Source organism: Hypomesus transpacificus, chromosome 14 (genome assembly GCF_021917145.1).
Source record: "Hypomesus transpacificus isolate Combined female chromosome 14, fHypTra1, whole genome shotgun sequence".
NCBI lineage: Eukaryota > Metazoa > Chordata > Actinopteri > Osmeriformes > Osmeridae > Hypomesus > Hypomesus transpacificus.
Window position 1 is genome coordinate 4,889,417 of NC_061073.1, and position 13,787 is coordinate 4,903,203.

At 45.8% G+C, this 13,787-nt stretch overlaps 1 protein-coding gene across 2 annotated transcripts; it reads left to right on the forward strand.

Moving 5' to 3' along the window:
• The first annotated feature begins 211 nt into the window (after window positions 1-211).
• Window positions 212-13,531, forward strand: nudt4a (nudix (nucleoside diphosphate linked moiety X)-type motif 4a). 2 transcript variants are annotated; one of them, XM_047033612.1, is made up of 6 exons: window positions 212-642; window positions 816-925; window positions 5,412-5,522; window positions 8,836-8,880; window positions 9,221-9,308; window positions 11,913-13,531. In XM_047033612.1, the coding sequence occupies exons 1-6, from the start codon at window positions 612-614 to the stop codon at window positions 12,122-12,124; spliced, it is 597 nt and encodes a 198-aa protein (XP_046889568.1). In that variant the 5' UTR covers window positions 212-611; the 3' UTR covers window positions 12,125-13,531. The 2 variants fall into 2 exon arrangements, with proteins under 2 accessions (XP_046889568.1, XP_046889569.1); XM_047033613.1 differs by having other exon boundaries at window positions 213-690.
• Window positions 13,532-13,787: the final 256 nt, after the last annotated feature.

Genomic DNA, 13,787 nt, shown 5'->3' on the forward strand with positions numbered 1-13,787 from the left:
GAGGATAGCTGTGTGTCTTATTTCAAGTGTGAAAGTATGTACTTTTCCACATCTCTTGACAGACAAGTCAGCCATGTGGATCCACGAGAGGCACTGTCACTAAATCTTCAATTCTCCAAAAAATGTAATGCTGTGTCATAGATCGATTTGCTGCAGTTGTCGGTTTGCACTTAAGCTTGGTCACCACCAGAGGGAAGTAGAGCATACTAGCAAATGCAAACAACACCGATCACTTCGTCAATCTTGTCATCGTATTTAAAATCTTTTTTTAATATATATTTTTAATGAATTCGAATGTTGTGTGAACACACAATGCTTTGTAGTTTTAAAAGCTCATCGATCAGTTGAACTAATTCATGATTGAGAGCAATTTAATCAACGAAAATGTTTCTATTGATGTTGGTTGTCAAACTCTAAGATTGTGCAATCGCAGATTTACTCAACGAGTCATTAAATTCAGATTTAATTAGGAAAACTCCTAATCATCCGCTTTAACAGACATCTAATCGTGGCTTGCAACGTAGCTGGCTTGATGCTGATAGGTAAACTGTATATGGGCTGTCCGAGGCAGTCCTCAGAGAAGCTATAGCTGACCACAGTTGACGCTAGCCATGCATGTGGACAGTGTGGGTAACAACCATGGTAGGTAGAAGATATAGTCAGGGACGCTGGACATGTTCAGTTTTTTGAGTAAGTAGATGTGCTTGGGAATATCGTGGGGCTTCGCTGTCGTGGTTTTAGCCAGCCATTGGAGTCCTGTTCCCTAGGCTATCCTGATTGCAACCACCTTTCACGTTTCTTTTTGTAACACGAAGATTGGGACTATATGATGAAGTTTAAGCCCAACCAGACGAGGACTTATGACGGCGAGGGGTTCAAGAGACGAGCGGCGTGTTTATGTTTCAAGAACGAAAAAGAGGACGAGGTAGGCAAGTGCGAACATGGTTGGTTCACTTAACCATAATGTGTAGTTTTTCTCACTGCGCAAATGAACACTTGAGACGTAGCTTAGGCTATTGGTTTAATGTTCTTCAGACCGAAAAAACAACATGTTATTCAGTGTCTGTTATTAGTCCAGCGGGCTACTTATCTATGTCAAACAATTTAGCATTTCTGGGAATCTTTTTTTCCAAAACCTGTCTTGACACTACTGTGACAAATTAATTGAATTCGCGATAATGGTTATTTCATGGGAGAACTTAGGAAGTTCAAAACAGAACACATTGTCCGACAAAGCGACACGTACGTTTGTCTCTCCCAATGTATAGAGAATACTGCAGTAAAAGACAAATTCGCAGGTTGGGACAGTGGTAACCACCAATTCCATGTAAACCAGAGTAGCTAGGACCCAAACAAAAATTCTTATAAGAATGTGCTCGTATGTACTGACACACATTGGTCTCCTGACTATTACTTGCTTTGTGTTAAAATGACACTTTGATGTTATTTCAGACATGTCTTCCGGTTTGGGAAGTAGGCTACTGGTGGTAACACGATCATTTCATTTCACAATGACTCAATGCTTTTATTCAGTCACACTAGACGGATTTAAATGTTGTCTTCGAAAGTGTGTGTGTGTGTGTGTGTGTGTGTGTACAGGAACAGTGTGATTTAAGATTAGAGAAGTATAGTCTATATAGCCTACAGTTAGATGTGACGTTATCACTAGAATCATACTGACACAACTAAGACTATTTGATAAGACCATTGTACCCACACCACTCAGGCTATGGCCGTTGCGGATCCAATTGGTTATATATACATTTCAACGGCAATGATGGTGTTAGTTTATTTACGATAACACGTTGAGTTTGAGCTTGTTTGGCCCAATACAAGGTAGCCTACACCTCCTTCTATAAATACGAGAGTCTGTTATGAAATCAGGCATCAGCAATGGTGTCGGAAACGTTAGCTGATCCCTATAGGGTGAATCCATGTTCGGGTCCCTTACACGTGTTAATTAAGAATATGCTCAAGCACCGCAGAATACCAGAAAGGGTTATGCACATACTTTATGAAAACGTCCCATTTGCACCGACAAATGCACTATAGGAAAACGTACAGTGTTATTGTTTTTTTTACCTGTTAGTTTGTGACTACGTGTGAGAGAGGCGGTAAAACAGGGCCAGTCTTCTACGTGGTCATTGGACCATCTTTCAGTGCAGTGCATGAATTTCCAGAGAGAGATGGCAAAGGATACATGTGACCGAGGGGGGGGGGGGGGGGGGGGGGGGGGGGGCAGGGATATGACTGGGGGAGATAAGGCACCTTTTGAGTGTGAGTGAGGGGGAGAGGTCAGGGAGATCACACTATGTGCCCAACACCAAATCAGCTACATAGAGAGGAGACTCGATCTGTCCCCAGATATCCACTCTCTCTCTCTTCTCTCCTAACTCCTTCCCTCTCACCTGTCTCCCCCCCCCCTTCTTCTAAGTACCTCCTCTTTCTTCAGTCCATCTCTCCCTCCTCTCCCAAATACTTCCCTCTCCCCTTTCTAAACACCCTCACCTCCCCCTGCTTTCCCGATACCCTTTTTGTGTTACTGTCGTTCTGTTTTTACACTCTGCATTGCTCCCCTTTCGGGTGACGGGGACAGAGTACGTGCCTTGGTGAAGCCTGTGATTACTGACACTGTAGTAAAAAGCCCCCCACCCCCCCCTCTCCGAGCACACATAGCTCCTGTCCCTCACTTGTGGATTGGCTCTGATTCCTTGTGTCACTGGGGTGGTGGTGGCGGCGGTGGGGTCACTGGGGTGGGGGTGGGGATATACCTGCTGAATGCTGCTAGACAGGAGGAGGAAGTCCGACTTGTGTTTCCCGCAGAGAAACATCAGTCCGTGTGTTCTGCGTCCTTTCCCCCGACATCATACAGGAACCGCTCGTGTGTGCACGTTAGCAGCACTGCCACTCAGCAACTGCACCCCCGGGGTGTCCTCTCTGGCTGCTGCTGCGTTCAAAACACTACTGTTAGGATCATTTCTCAAGTAATGCACAGAGTCGTCGGATTCAAAGAAAGTACAATGGTGTAATGCTTGCCAGCAAGGAGACAAAGTCTGATCGCAATACTAAGTTTGTCTAACTCCCCAGTCTTCAGGTAAGACCATTTATTGGTGAGAAGTCCCTTCATCAGCATGTCAGTTGTCAATATAATCGATCCCAGAGACAGAGTGCAAGTGCACATGGAAACTTACAGAGTTCCCTGACCCTAGGCTTGACCATATGATTCACTCAACACAGATAAGGTTAACACATTTATTGCACCTCTAGGATGATAATGGTCAACCTAGGTCAGTTTGTCTACGTAAGCTTAGTGTCATCTATAGGTCATGTGGGGAGGGGGTTCTCTGCTGGCAAGGAATGCTAGCACCAGTACTTTTCAGAATATAACATTACATCCTTAAATTTATCCTACAACTACTCCGATATCCATGAGACTAACCAGCTGATGCATGTTACGATATTTACCAAATAATTTATTAAAGTCCAGTTGAAATGTATGTGGAAAAGGGCACGTTCCAGTGTCTCTGTCCAAGCTGGGCCACCATGAGGCTGTCAGTCTGAGGGGTTTCTGAAGCCAGACAGGGTCATCCTGCTGTTCTGCTAAGCTGTTTGGGTTTGCATGTAGAAAGGCAACTGCTGATCTAGTGATTTTTACAAAGCCCGTTTGGCTGTGCGCGTGTGAAGTGTAGTGTGTGTGTGTGTGTGTGTGCTTGTGAAAGAGTGTGAGGGAGAGAGGTGCCAATGTTTCCACCCAACGTGCTGGCGTGTATTGAGTTAGGCCTGAGATGGCTCATTGGCCGTTCTATGATGCCGGCACACCCGAGTGCACCTAAAGCATTTGATTTCAGTAATCCCAGGTTGTAAACAGGTATTTTTGTCTTTGCTTGAGTTGTACTTTAATCGTTGTTAATTATTTTGAAGGTGCTGGGTCTATTTTAGCGACTTGACAATCCACACTAATTCAGGGAATTTGTACGATGGATAGAATATAACTGGGTTAGACAAAATTGCATCAAGATGGAAGCTAAACTTAAGTGTCAGTTTTGAACTTTTGAATAATTCTTCAGTTTCTTTCTTTTTTTTCCCCCTCAGCTAGTTAACCTGACTGTGTTTAGCAAACTGGTCTCTAAAGTAGGTCTGAACTCTGCTCTCTCAAAGACTATCCTTGGTATTAGTGTTGAGACAGAAATGTTGTCGTTAGCCATATTCAGAGAACTGTGTTGCCATGATGTCTAAGCTCTGCAGCAGTGCTGGCCAGACATGGGTCAATTACAGATCAATTACAGGAAAGTATTTTACAGTTATTAAGGGTAACTTTATTTGATAGTTGTCGAGGTGAGTTTGATTTGTAGTTGGCACTGATTGGGCTATGCTTTTGCCTTCACTGCAGTGACTAATACATAGTAAGTGTATTGGGCACTGCGTAACATTTCACTGGAACAGGTTCACGAACAGCAGCACTAGTAAGATGACGTGTCCCTGAAACAATATAAATCATATTCATTGTTGTGACTGATTGTCCAACTGTCATATCAGATTTGATGACATGGTTATGAATTATTGCATTTATTAGGCTACAAAGCCATTTGGGTAGGGTCTCCAAGGACTAGAATCCCATAACCTGCTGGCTATTGCCTCCCAGGACTTCAAGCTCTTAACCTGCTGTCTAGGGGTATGGGTAGATCCAGATATCAGTCATTAGGCTCAGCTGGACATCTGAGATGTGTGCCTTGACCTCTGAGAGAGAAACGGCCGCTGTCAGACCTTTTTATTTATGATGAGTGACTCCAGGGAAATATGACTGCTTACATAGTCAGTCCCGAGGTATTCTAGCCCATCAAGCAGTTGCACCCTTTAGAGATTCAGTGCAAATATACCATGGCTGGAATAGTTTTTCGAATGATTGATTGATCAACTGATTGCGTAAATTCTAAATCAGGCTTTGCAGGTCACTCAACAAGCGAGCCTCCTCTATGTCCTACGTTTGTGTGGCGGTTTTCCCTAAACCTTAATTACTTTATGTAAAGGTAATTGGAGGTGTGCTTGATTTGTTTCACAGCTGCAGGGCAGTCAATGTTGACATTCTGTATGGGAGCATTTCCACGGGACCCAGCAATCCGACACGGGGTGTTTGGTTCCATGATAGTGGGCAGAAAGGATCTGCAGAACCGCAGTGTCAAGTAATTTAAACTGTTCTGTGGGTCCTGTCAATCATCAGAATGCAATACTACGATTTGTCTCGTATGACCTCACGATTCAAAGTCTTGAGGCCATTAATAAAACGACGCAAGGTTTGAAATGTTCATCTTGTCTGTTAGCCTCAGCTAGCGTAATCCCTGGGCGTCAGCGCCATCCGAGTGATGCCTCTCTGTCGCTGGGTCGTGACCCGCCCGTCTCCTCTCGCCTTCCAGGTGCTGCTGGTGAGCAGCAGTCGCCACCCAGACCAGTGGATCGTCCCAGGAGGGGGCATGGAGCCGGAGGAGGAGCCGTGCGGCGCTGCCGTCAGAGAGGTGTACGAAGAGGTAGGGAGCGCTAACGCCCATTGCATGCACTGGCACACACACACACACCTAGCAATGGCATTTTCATTGTCATGTGTCCAACTTGAATGGTAGACCTGGAGTTCCAAGCCTGGTTTCTGACGCAGGCTGCTAGCTAGCTAGCTAGCTAATGGTTTACTGACTAAGTGAGAGGGGTTTGGGCCAGAGGGGACCGCCTGGTTCTGTGCCTGAGGGAGTAGTGTTGACAGCTGTAAGGTATGGCGGTGACATTTAGACAAGGTGTCGGGTGACAGACATCGTCCTACAGAGAAAGACGTGTCCATGAATAGGGTTAACGGAGTAGGACACCAACATCATCTGTTAGGAGCTCATGACTCACATGGGATCCACTCTTAATATTGCTCTGTCAGGTACAAGACCTCCACTCCACTACCCAAGAGCCGTTTAATTCGCACCATTTATGTTCACACAGTTTGGATCCTATCAGACGGATTGTTTACATGTACAGAACAGTCTGTGTCTGTGTGCACACGCTGGAGAGTAACTAGTCAAATGAGAAGTCATTAGTCAGGGTCAAGGTTTTCTATTCTGAGGGAGGATTTTGTCCTGGTCTTTTCGTAAAACTTTCTGAAAGTCCCTGACTACACCCTGGTGGCAGTGAGCTTCAATATAACCGTAGTAATACTTGAATAATATTAATAATATCAGCTGACCTCTGTTTGTCACTGGACTCGGGAGCTGTTTGTAACCCAAGCTCCTCTGGGGGTACCCTGGGGTTCACAGGAAGCCAACCCAGAGGGAGGCCCACCCCTGGGTTTGAGAGAGCCGTGTGGGGGCGGGGTCCTAGCGTGCAGCCAGATACCCAGGCTAGCTCAATCAGCCAGGGAGTCACATGAATCTTTTAATAATTTTCTCATGCATAAGCTACATCATGTTTCCTGTGACACTTCTGTACTGTGGGAGTTATGTCTCAGACTATTGCCAGCGGTTCTCCACCGTGGGAACACATAAACTCTATAGACTGCTTCTGAAACAGAGGTTCAGGTTTGATGTGGATCCCAATACCTACAGGAGAGGGTGAGCACAGTGAAATAGCCAGCAAAGCAGATAGACAAGTAAGCAGACAGACAGACAACCAGCCAGGCAGACATGCAAGTTAGCCAGGCAGGCAGACAGTCAAGTTAGCCAGGCAGGCAGACAGTCAAGTTAGCCAGGCAGACAGGCAGGCAGACAACCAGCCAGACAGACATGCAAGTTAGCCAGGCAGGCAGACAGTCAAGTTAGCCAGGCAGGCAGACAGTCAAGTTAGCCAGGCAGACAACCAGCCAGACAGACATGCAAGTTAGCCAGGCAGGCAGACAGTCAAGTTAGCCAGGCAGACAGCCAGGCAGACATTCAATCTAGCCAGGCAGACAGCTACACAGTTCAGCAGACGGTTTGCAAGCCCAGCAGGCTAATAGGTCAGCACAGGGCAGGCGAGATGCTGCCAGTGGCAGGAGCAGAGACACTGTGTACCCATCCATACATCACGTGTTGGGCTCCATTGAAATTCCAGCAGCATGGAAATATCCCACAGTAGGTGTTCCCATCAGGGTCTGTTAGTGGCTGTCAAGCCTTGGGGGCTGTCTCTGACTGGGGGGGGGGGAGGGGGAGGGGAGGGGTGGTCACCAGCAAAGGTGTTTTGTTTGTTGAGACATTCTAATGCTATCTTTAATCTATGGTTTATTTGAGAGACTGTCCAGTCACTGCATTTCATGGACCTGATTGACTCTGTTTGTGTGTGCCTCTGTCTGTGTGTGTGTGTGTGTTTGTGCCTCTGTCTCTATGTGTGTGTGTGTGTTTGTGCCTCTGTCTCTGTGTGTGTGCCTCTGTCTTTGTGTGTGTGTGTGTGTGTGCCTTTCTCTCTGTGTGTGTATGTGTGCCTCTGTCTCTGTGTGTTTGTGCCTCTGTCTCTCTCTCTGTGTGTGTGTTTGTGTCTCTCTCTGTGTGTGTGTTTGTGTCTCTCTCTGTGTGTGTGTCTGTGTCTCTCTCTGTGTGTGTGTCTGTGTCTCTCTCTGTGTGTGTGTTTGTGTCTCTCTCTGTGTGTGTGTCTGTGTCTCTCTCTGTGTGTGTGTCTGTGTCTCTCTCTGTGTGTGTGTTTGTGTCTCTCTCTGTGTGTGTGTTTGTGTCTCTCTCTGTGTGTGTGTCTGTGTCTCTCTCTGTGTGTGTGTTTGTCTCTCTCTCTGTGTGTGTGTTTGTGTCTCTCTCTGTGTGTGTGTCTGTGTCTCTCTCTGTGTGTGTGTTTGTCTCTCTCTCTGTGTGTGTGTCTGTGTCTCTCTCTGTGTGTGTGTTTGTGTCTCTCTCTGTGTGTGTGTCTGTGTCTCTCTCTGTGTGTGTGTCTGTGTCTCTCTCTGTGTGTGTGTCTGTGTCTCTCTCTGTGTGTGTTTGTGTCTCTCTCTGTGTGTGTGTCTGTGTCTCTCTCTGTGTGTGTGTCTGTGTCTCTCTCTGTGTGTGTGTCTGTCTCTCTCTCTGTGTGTGTGTTTGTGTCTCTCTGTGTGTGTGTCTGTGTCTCTCTCTGTGTGTGTGTTTGTGTCTCTCTGTGTGTGTGTTTGTGTCTCTCTCTGTGTGTGTGTTTGTGTCTCTCTCTGTGTGTGTGTCTGTGTCTCTCTCTGTGTGTGTGTCTGTGTCTCTCTCTGTGTGTGTGTCTGTGTCTCTCTCTGTGTGTGTGTCTGTGTCTCTCTCTGTGTGTGTGTCTGTGTCTCTCTCTGTGTGTGTGTTTGTGTCTCTCTCTGTGTGTGTGTCTGTGTCTCTCTCTGTGTGTGTGTCTGTGTCTCTCTCTGTGTGTGTGTTTGTGTCTCTCTCTGTGTGTGTGTCTGTGTCTCTCTCTGTGTGTGTGTCTGTGTCTCTCTCTGTGTGTGTGTCTGTGTCTCTCTCTGTGTGTGTGTCTGTGTCTCTCTCTCTGTGTGTGTTTGTCTCTCTCTGTGTGTGTGTTTGTCTCTCTCTCTGTGTGTGTGTCTGTGTCTCTCTCTGTGTGTTTGTGTCTCTCTCTGTGTGTGTGTCTCTCTCTGTGTGTGTGTCTGTGTCTCTCTCTGTGTGTGTGTCTGTGTCTCTCTCTGTGTGTGTGTCTGTGTCTCTCTCTGTGTGTGTGTCTGTGTCTCTCTCTGTGTGTGTGTCTGTGTCTCTCTCTCTGTGTGTGTGTGTGTGTCTCTCTCTGTGTGTGTGTCTGTGTCTCTCTCTGTGTGTGTGTCTGTGTCTCTCTCTGTGTGTGTGTCTGTGTCTCTCTCTGTGTGTGTGTTTGTGTCTCTCTCTGTGTGTGTGTCTGTGTCTCTCTCTGTGTGTGTGTCTGTGTCTGCAGGCTGGCGTGAAGGGCAAGCTTGGCAGGCTCCTGGGAGTGTTTGAGGTAAATCCATACGTGCCGGACTAATCACGCCACACACTGTGGAGTGACACCGCACGTCACACCCACCATCACATCGTGACAACGCTGTCATGACAACCTTTGTTATTAAGCCTTTACCTTGCGGCGGGATCGCGGACGCTGGCAACGTCTGTCTCGTATACCAAACATATCTGTTTTGGCTAAATAGACATCTGTCCTGTTGTTGGAAGCACAGAGCAATGTAGACGTCACACAATGCCTGCATGCAGAAACGATGAAGCTGGGATGAATCAGTGTTTTTGTTTTTGTTTTGGTGTTTTTGTTTTGGTGTTTTTGTTTTGGTGTCGCCCTCGCCGTCTAGCACAACCAGGACAGGAAACACAGGACGTACGTCTACGTCCTGACCGTGACGGAGACTCTGGAGGACTGGGAGGACTCGCTCAAAATCGGTAGGCTTCCACATCCAGACCAGGTCTTGCTTGGGGAGAGCGGGTTGCGTAATCTGCTGCAGTAGTGTCTGCATGGGCTCCCTTAAAAAAACAAAAAGACACCGTTCTCCTCCATGAATAAATAAAGTTTCAATGAAAAATGAATATGAGGCTCTCTTATCCAGACACATGAGCTGAGTTGGTGGAATGCATTTCACCCTGCCCTCTATTTTTGTTCCTCCTTTTGACTTCTTTTGACTGCTTAAAACGTTCTAATCTTGTTCTCACACTTCCTAACCCCCACCCTAAGTCTGTGATGTAGACATCAAAACATAGAACACAGGATCATTTGTGACTCAGCAGCCAAAGGGGGGGTTGATCTCCACTGCTCCTGGGGTGTGAAATGGGGTTTGGGGAATGTTTTTACACTGCAGTGTTATCTCTCAGGGTCATGGATCCTAGTTAGCACTGAGTCACAGAGACAGGGTTGTTGTCCATGCCTCTGGCCTCCAAGTCATTATTTAAGTCGGTTAAACTGAGAGGACCGCTAATGTCCGCATCCCGTCTCGTCATGGTTGATGAGACCACGGAGGTGAAAGGGGTTGATGTAAAGTTGGACTCATTCTCTCGGCGCAGAGTGTAGACTATTCTTTGCATGTGAAGCTTCCAGAGCTTTGATGTTCCTCATCTTTATAGGGCCCTCTCGGATGACACACACCTCCTAGCTGAGATCATGACCGTGTCCTCTGGGGAGGGGCCCAGGATGCCTGTCACCTGCTGGGAGATGACTGATGGGGGTTGGCCATTTTCTTCTGAAAGTTTGATTGGGGCCACAGTATGGACGAGCACAGGCCTGGTGATAAACCTCGTCTGAATATGGATACGTTGACTGGAGACATAAAACACAAGAAAGTACGATCTTGTGATTGGCAGGAGGGCGTCTTTTATCCTTTTGGAAAATGAGCAACTGGGCCTCACACATGCAATTCATGCCAATAGGGCCCCAGACATCTGACCTATGACCCTAATATATTGACTAGAGGATATGCTTACACTTGGTTTTGCCTGTGTCCATGTCTGGCACTTGTTAGCCGTCAGTAACTGCACTGCTTTAATGACCGCGTTAATGACTGGCTATCAAATGGGAGTCAGGTGGCTGAGCGGTTAGGGAATTGGGCTAGGAATCCGAAGGTTGCTGGTTTGATTCCCAGCAGTGAAAAATGACGTTGTGTCCTTGGGCAAGGCACCTCACCTTACTTGCCTGTACTTACTGTAAGTTGCTCAGGATAAGAGCATCTGATAAATGACTAAATGTAAATGAGGAGGGGCTGCTTGTTTAATTCAAAACGGTTGTAAAGAAATTGTTGTCGTCATTCTTTGTTGTGTGGTGAGCGCTGAGTTTGGTTGTTCATTTTATATGACAACTTTAACTTCCAGGCTTTGTTTGTTTTATTGATTAACAGCTCAATGGCAAAGCAGAAATTCAGAAATGAACCAGACACCTGTTCTCTCTTTTTAGACTCGAGAGACGATAACCGTGATTTGTTTTAGGTTTAAAATATAAGTATATTTGTAGCTGGCCGGACAAAGTGGGGATCTTTCACTCCCATACCCAGTATAAATAGAATTGAGCCTGTTCAGAAGGGACATGGATGTTTGCTATCCACAGTTGTTTTCCAGTCACTCTACTCTTCCTCCCTCCCTCCCTCCCTCCCGTCTCTCTCTCTCTCTCTCTCTCTCTCTCTCTCTCTGTGTCTCTCTCTGTCTCTGTGTCTGTCTGTGTGTCTCTCTCTGTCTCTGTGTCTGTCTGTGTGTCTCTCTCTCTCTCTGTGTCTCTGTCTGTGTCTCTCTCTCTCTCTGTGTCTCTGTCTGTGTCTCTCTCTCTCTCTCTCTCTCTCTCTGTGTCTCTGTCTGTGTCTCTCTCTCTCTCTGTGTCTCTCTCTCTCTCTCTCTCTCTCTCTCTCTCTCTCTCTCTCTCTCTCTCTCTCTCTCTCTCTCTCTCTCTGTGTCTCTGTCTGAGCTCCACACTAGTTGTCTTGTTTAACTCTCACCTCCTCCAAACCTCACACTTGTGTTGGATCTCTTGGTGTCAGTGTCCATACTGACCCCTCCCACCACCCCGCCTGACGCAGAATTCTTAATGTCAAAGGGTGTTCTGGGAATTCCTTGACTTAACATACTGTTTTCAAAGATGACACTATTGAAGTCAGGGAGGAAGTGGTTTTCAGGAAATGTATAAATAAAGCTGACTGGCAGATGGCCTCTTTTTTGGATGCCGTCCGATGGGAGGGTTGGTGGGAGGCTGTGGAGGAATGTAAGACGGTCATGACGGCCCGTTTCTGCTGTGGGTGCAGGGCTCGTTAAGAGGTGTCACTGTATGTTTATTTCAGATCTCGTTGCGTAAGAGACTCTTAATGGGAAACACAGTCACTTGTCTTCAACTTCATCAGTGGTCGTTCAAAACCACACGCGCAGTGTTTTCTTCCTATACGCATACGTTTACTCCTACCAACATGATATATCCAACAGAGTTTAACCCCACTAGTACCTGATGGACAGGGAGGGTTTGGCGGGACACATTCTCTGGGCTGATCCTGTCTGCTCCTCCCTCCTTTTTTTTCATAGGTCGAAAACGGAAGTGGTTCAAGATTGAGGAGGCCATCCGGGTGTTGCAGGGTCACAAACCTGTCCACGCAGAGTACCTACGGCGCCTCACCTCCACCTGTAACCCCCCCTGCAGCCCCACCAACGGCAACACCCTGGTCCCCCCCGTGGCCGACGACAACTCCCCCCACTACGTCACCACCACACAGGGGTCCGGCCTGGTCACCAGATAGGAGGAGCCACACCATGACAGGAACCAGCGTCCGACGCCATGAACCAGATGGACAAGGTGGACTCCAGAAAGTGCTTCCCTAACCATGGACATGTGCATGCCTTACAATATTCTCATCGTTGACTCTTAATAGTTGTACAGAACTTTCTAAAGAGGTATTAAGAACCCTGTTCACCGTGAGTTTGGAGTGTGCCAAGATGTGTTGAAGTGATTTGGGGGAATGTTTTTTTTTATTTAATTTTTTATAGTCACCACCAACCAATGGATAGATGCATTATGGACCTCAAACAGCTTCACTTTTATCCTTACATTTTTATTACAAATGTTGGTGCTTGAAATTTTTTGTTGGTTAAGACATTTTTATAGGCCAGCAGAGGGTACTATTGGTCACACAATTATAGGAAACTGTATAAATGCAAAACATGTCCACCTTTCTTCTATCTAAAAAATCACCTAGTGATAAATGAATCAAATCAACCTTCCCCAGGGAACTCTCATGTTATTGTAAGATCACTGGTTTGTGGAGAACAAGAACAAGGGATGCTAAGCGAGCATCGAAAGCGTGCAGGTGCGTGGTGCAGCAAGAAATCACTTCATTGAGATAATGACACGTTTGAGATCAACAATTAATCAAATAAATTCGGCTAGGCGTATCATCCATGATTAAAAGTCCCTGCATAAATATAAAGCCTGAGGATCATTTTAACAAGCATTTTGCTCAAGTAAATCAGAAATGGTTTTATAAGTTATATGGGCTTGTATATTTGTCCAAGAGGGTAGTTCTGATGCCGGGATGGAAGGGGATCCTGAAAAGTGCCTTTACACCTATAGTAAGAAAGGGTGCTGACACATTTGGGTGTGAATACTATGCCAAAACAATACTTTTGTTTTGCCTTACACAAAACATGATTTATTTTTATTTTTTCGGGCTGTATAGAAGTGTTGCCCAGACACAGACGAGATCCAAGGATCTTCAGGTCTTATGATGGTTTTTAATAGAATCTCAATTTAAATAAAATCTAGGATGGGATCTCCTTTTGATATTTCAAGGGAGAAGGGTGATTTGAACAATATGTAAAGTTTACAGTCAGAAACATCATGAGCTATGAGACTAGAGCGTGCTAAACATGGACGTGTACAGTATTTTTCAAATGTCTTTATTTATTTTAATGTTACGATCTAGAATAATACACTAAAACTAATACGAGAGAGGTTGGACATGACTACCTAGTATGTGTCTGGTACAAACATCTGTGTTTGTGGTCAAGATTGGTTAACTGGAATGCCTATACTATTATTATTTACACTGTCAGTCAGTCACAGTGAGAGTGGGATGTAAAACTAATGGGTGGGATACTGTTCTCTACAGCTTCACTCTTAATCAAAATAAAGATACTGTATTTCAATATAAACTGTACATGTTACTTACTTGAACTACATGCTTTTAAATGGTATGGTGTTACTATTCTTGCCCTCATTTCAATATCCGTACACTTGGTTGACAGATGGTGTAATGATTGATAATTGAGTTTAGAGTGTAGTTTGTCAATCTGTATTTTTAAATCTACGGCGATTGATACGGTTGCATTGTACAGTTATTGTGAAACACCATCGGTTCTTGAACATACCCCGTTTATTTCTCGCCCGGCGACCCCGCCCCCTGC

Bases quoted from the DNA above. Each gene is read 5' to 3' on its own strand.
- nudt4a (XM_047033612.1), top strand. From the start codon at position 612: ATGCATGTGGACAGTGTGGGTAACAACCATG. The intron at 926-5,411 runs GTAGGCAAGTGC...CTCGCCTTCCAG, and splicing joins AGAACGAAAAAGAGGACGAG to GTGCTGCTGGTGAGCAGCAG. The intron at 8,881-9,220 runs GTAAATCCATAC...CTCGCCGTCTAG, and splicing joins GGCTCCTGGGAGTGTTTGAG to CACAACCAGGACAGGAAACA.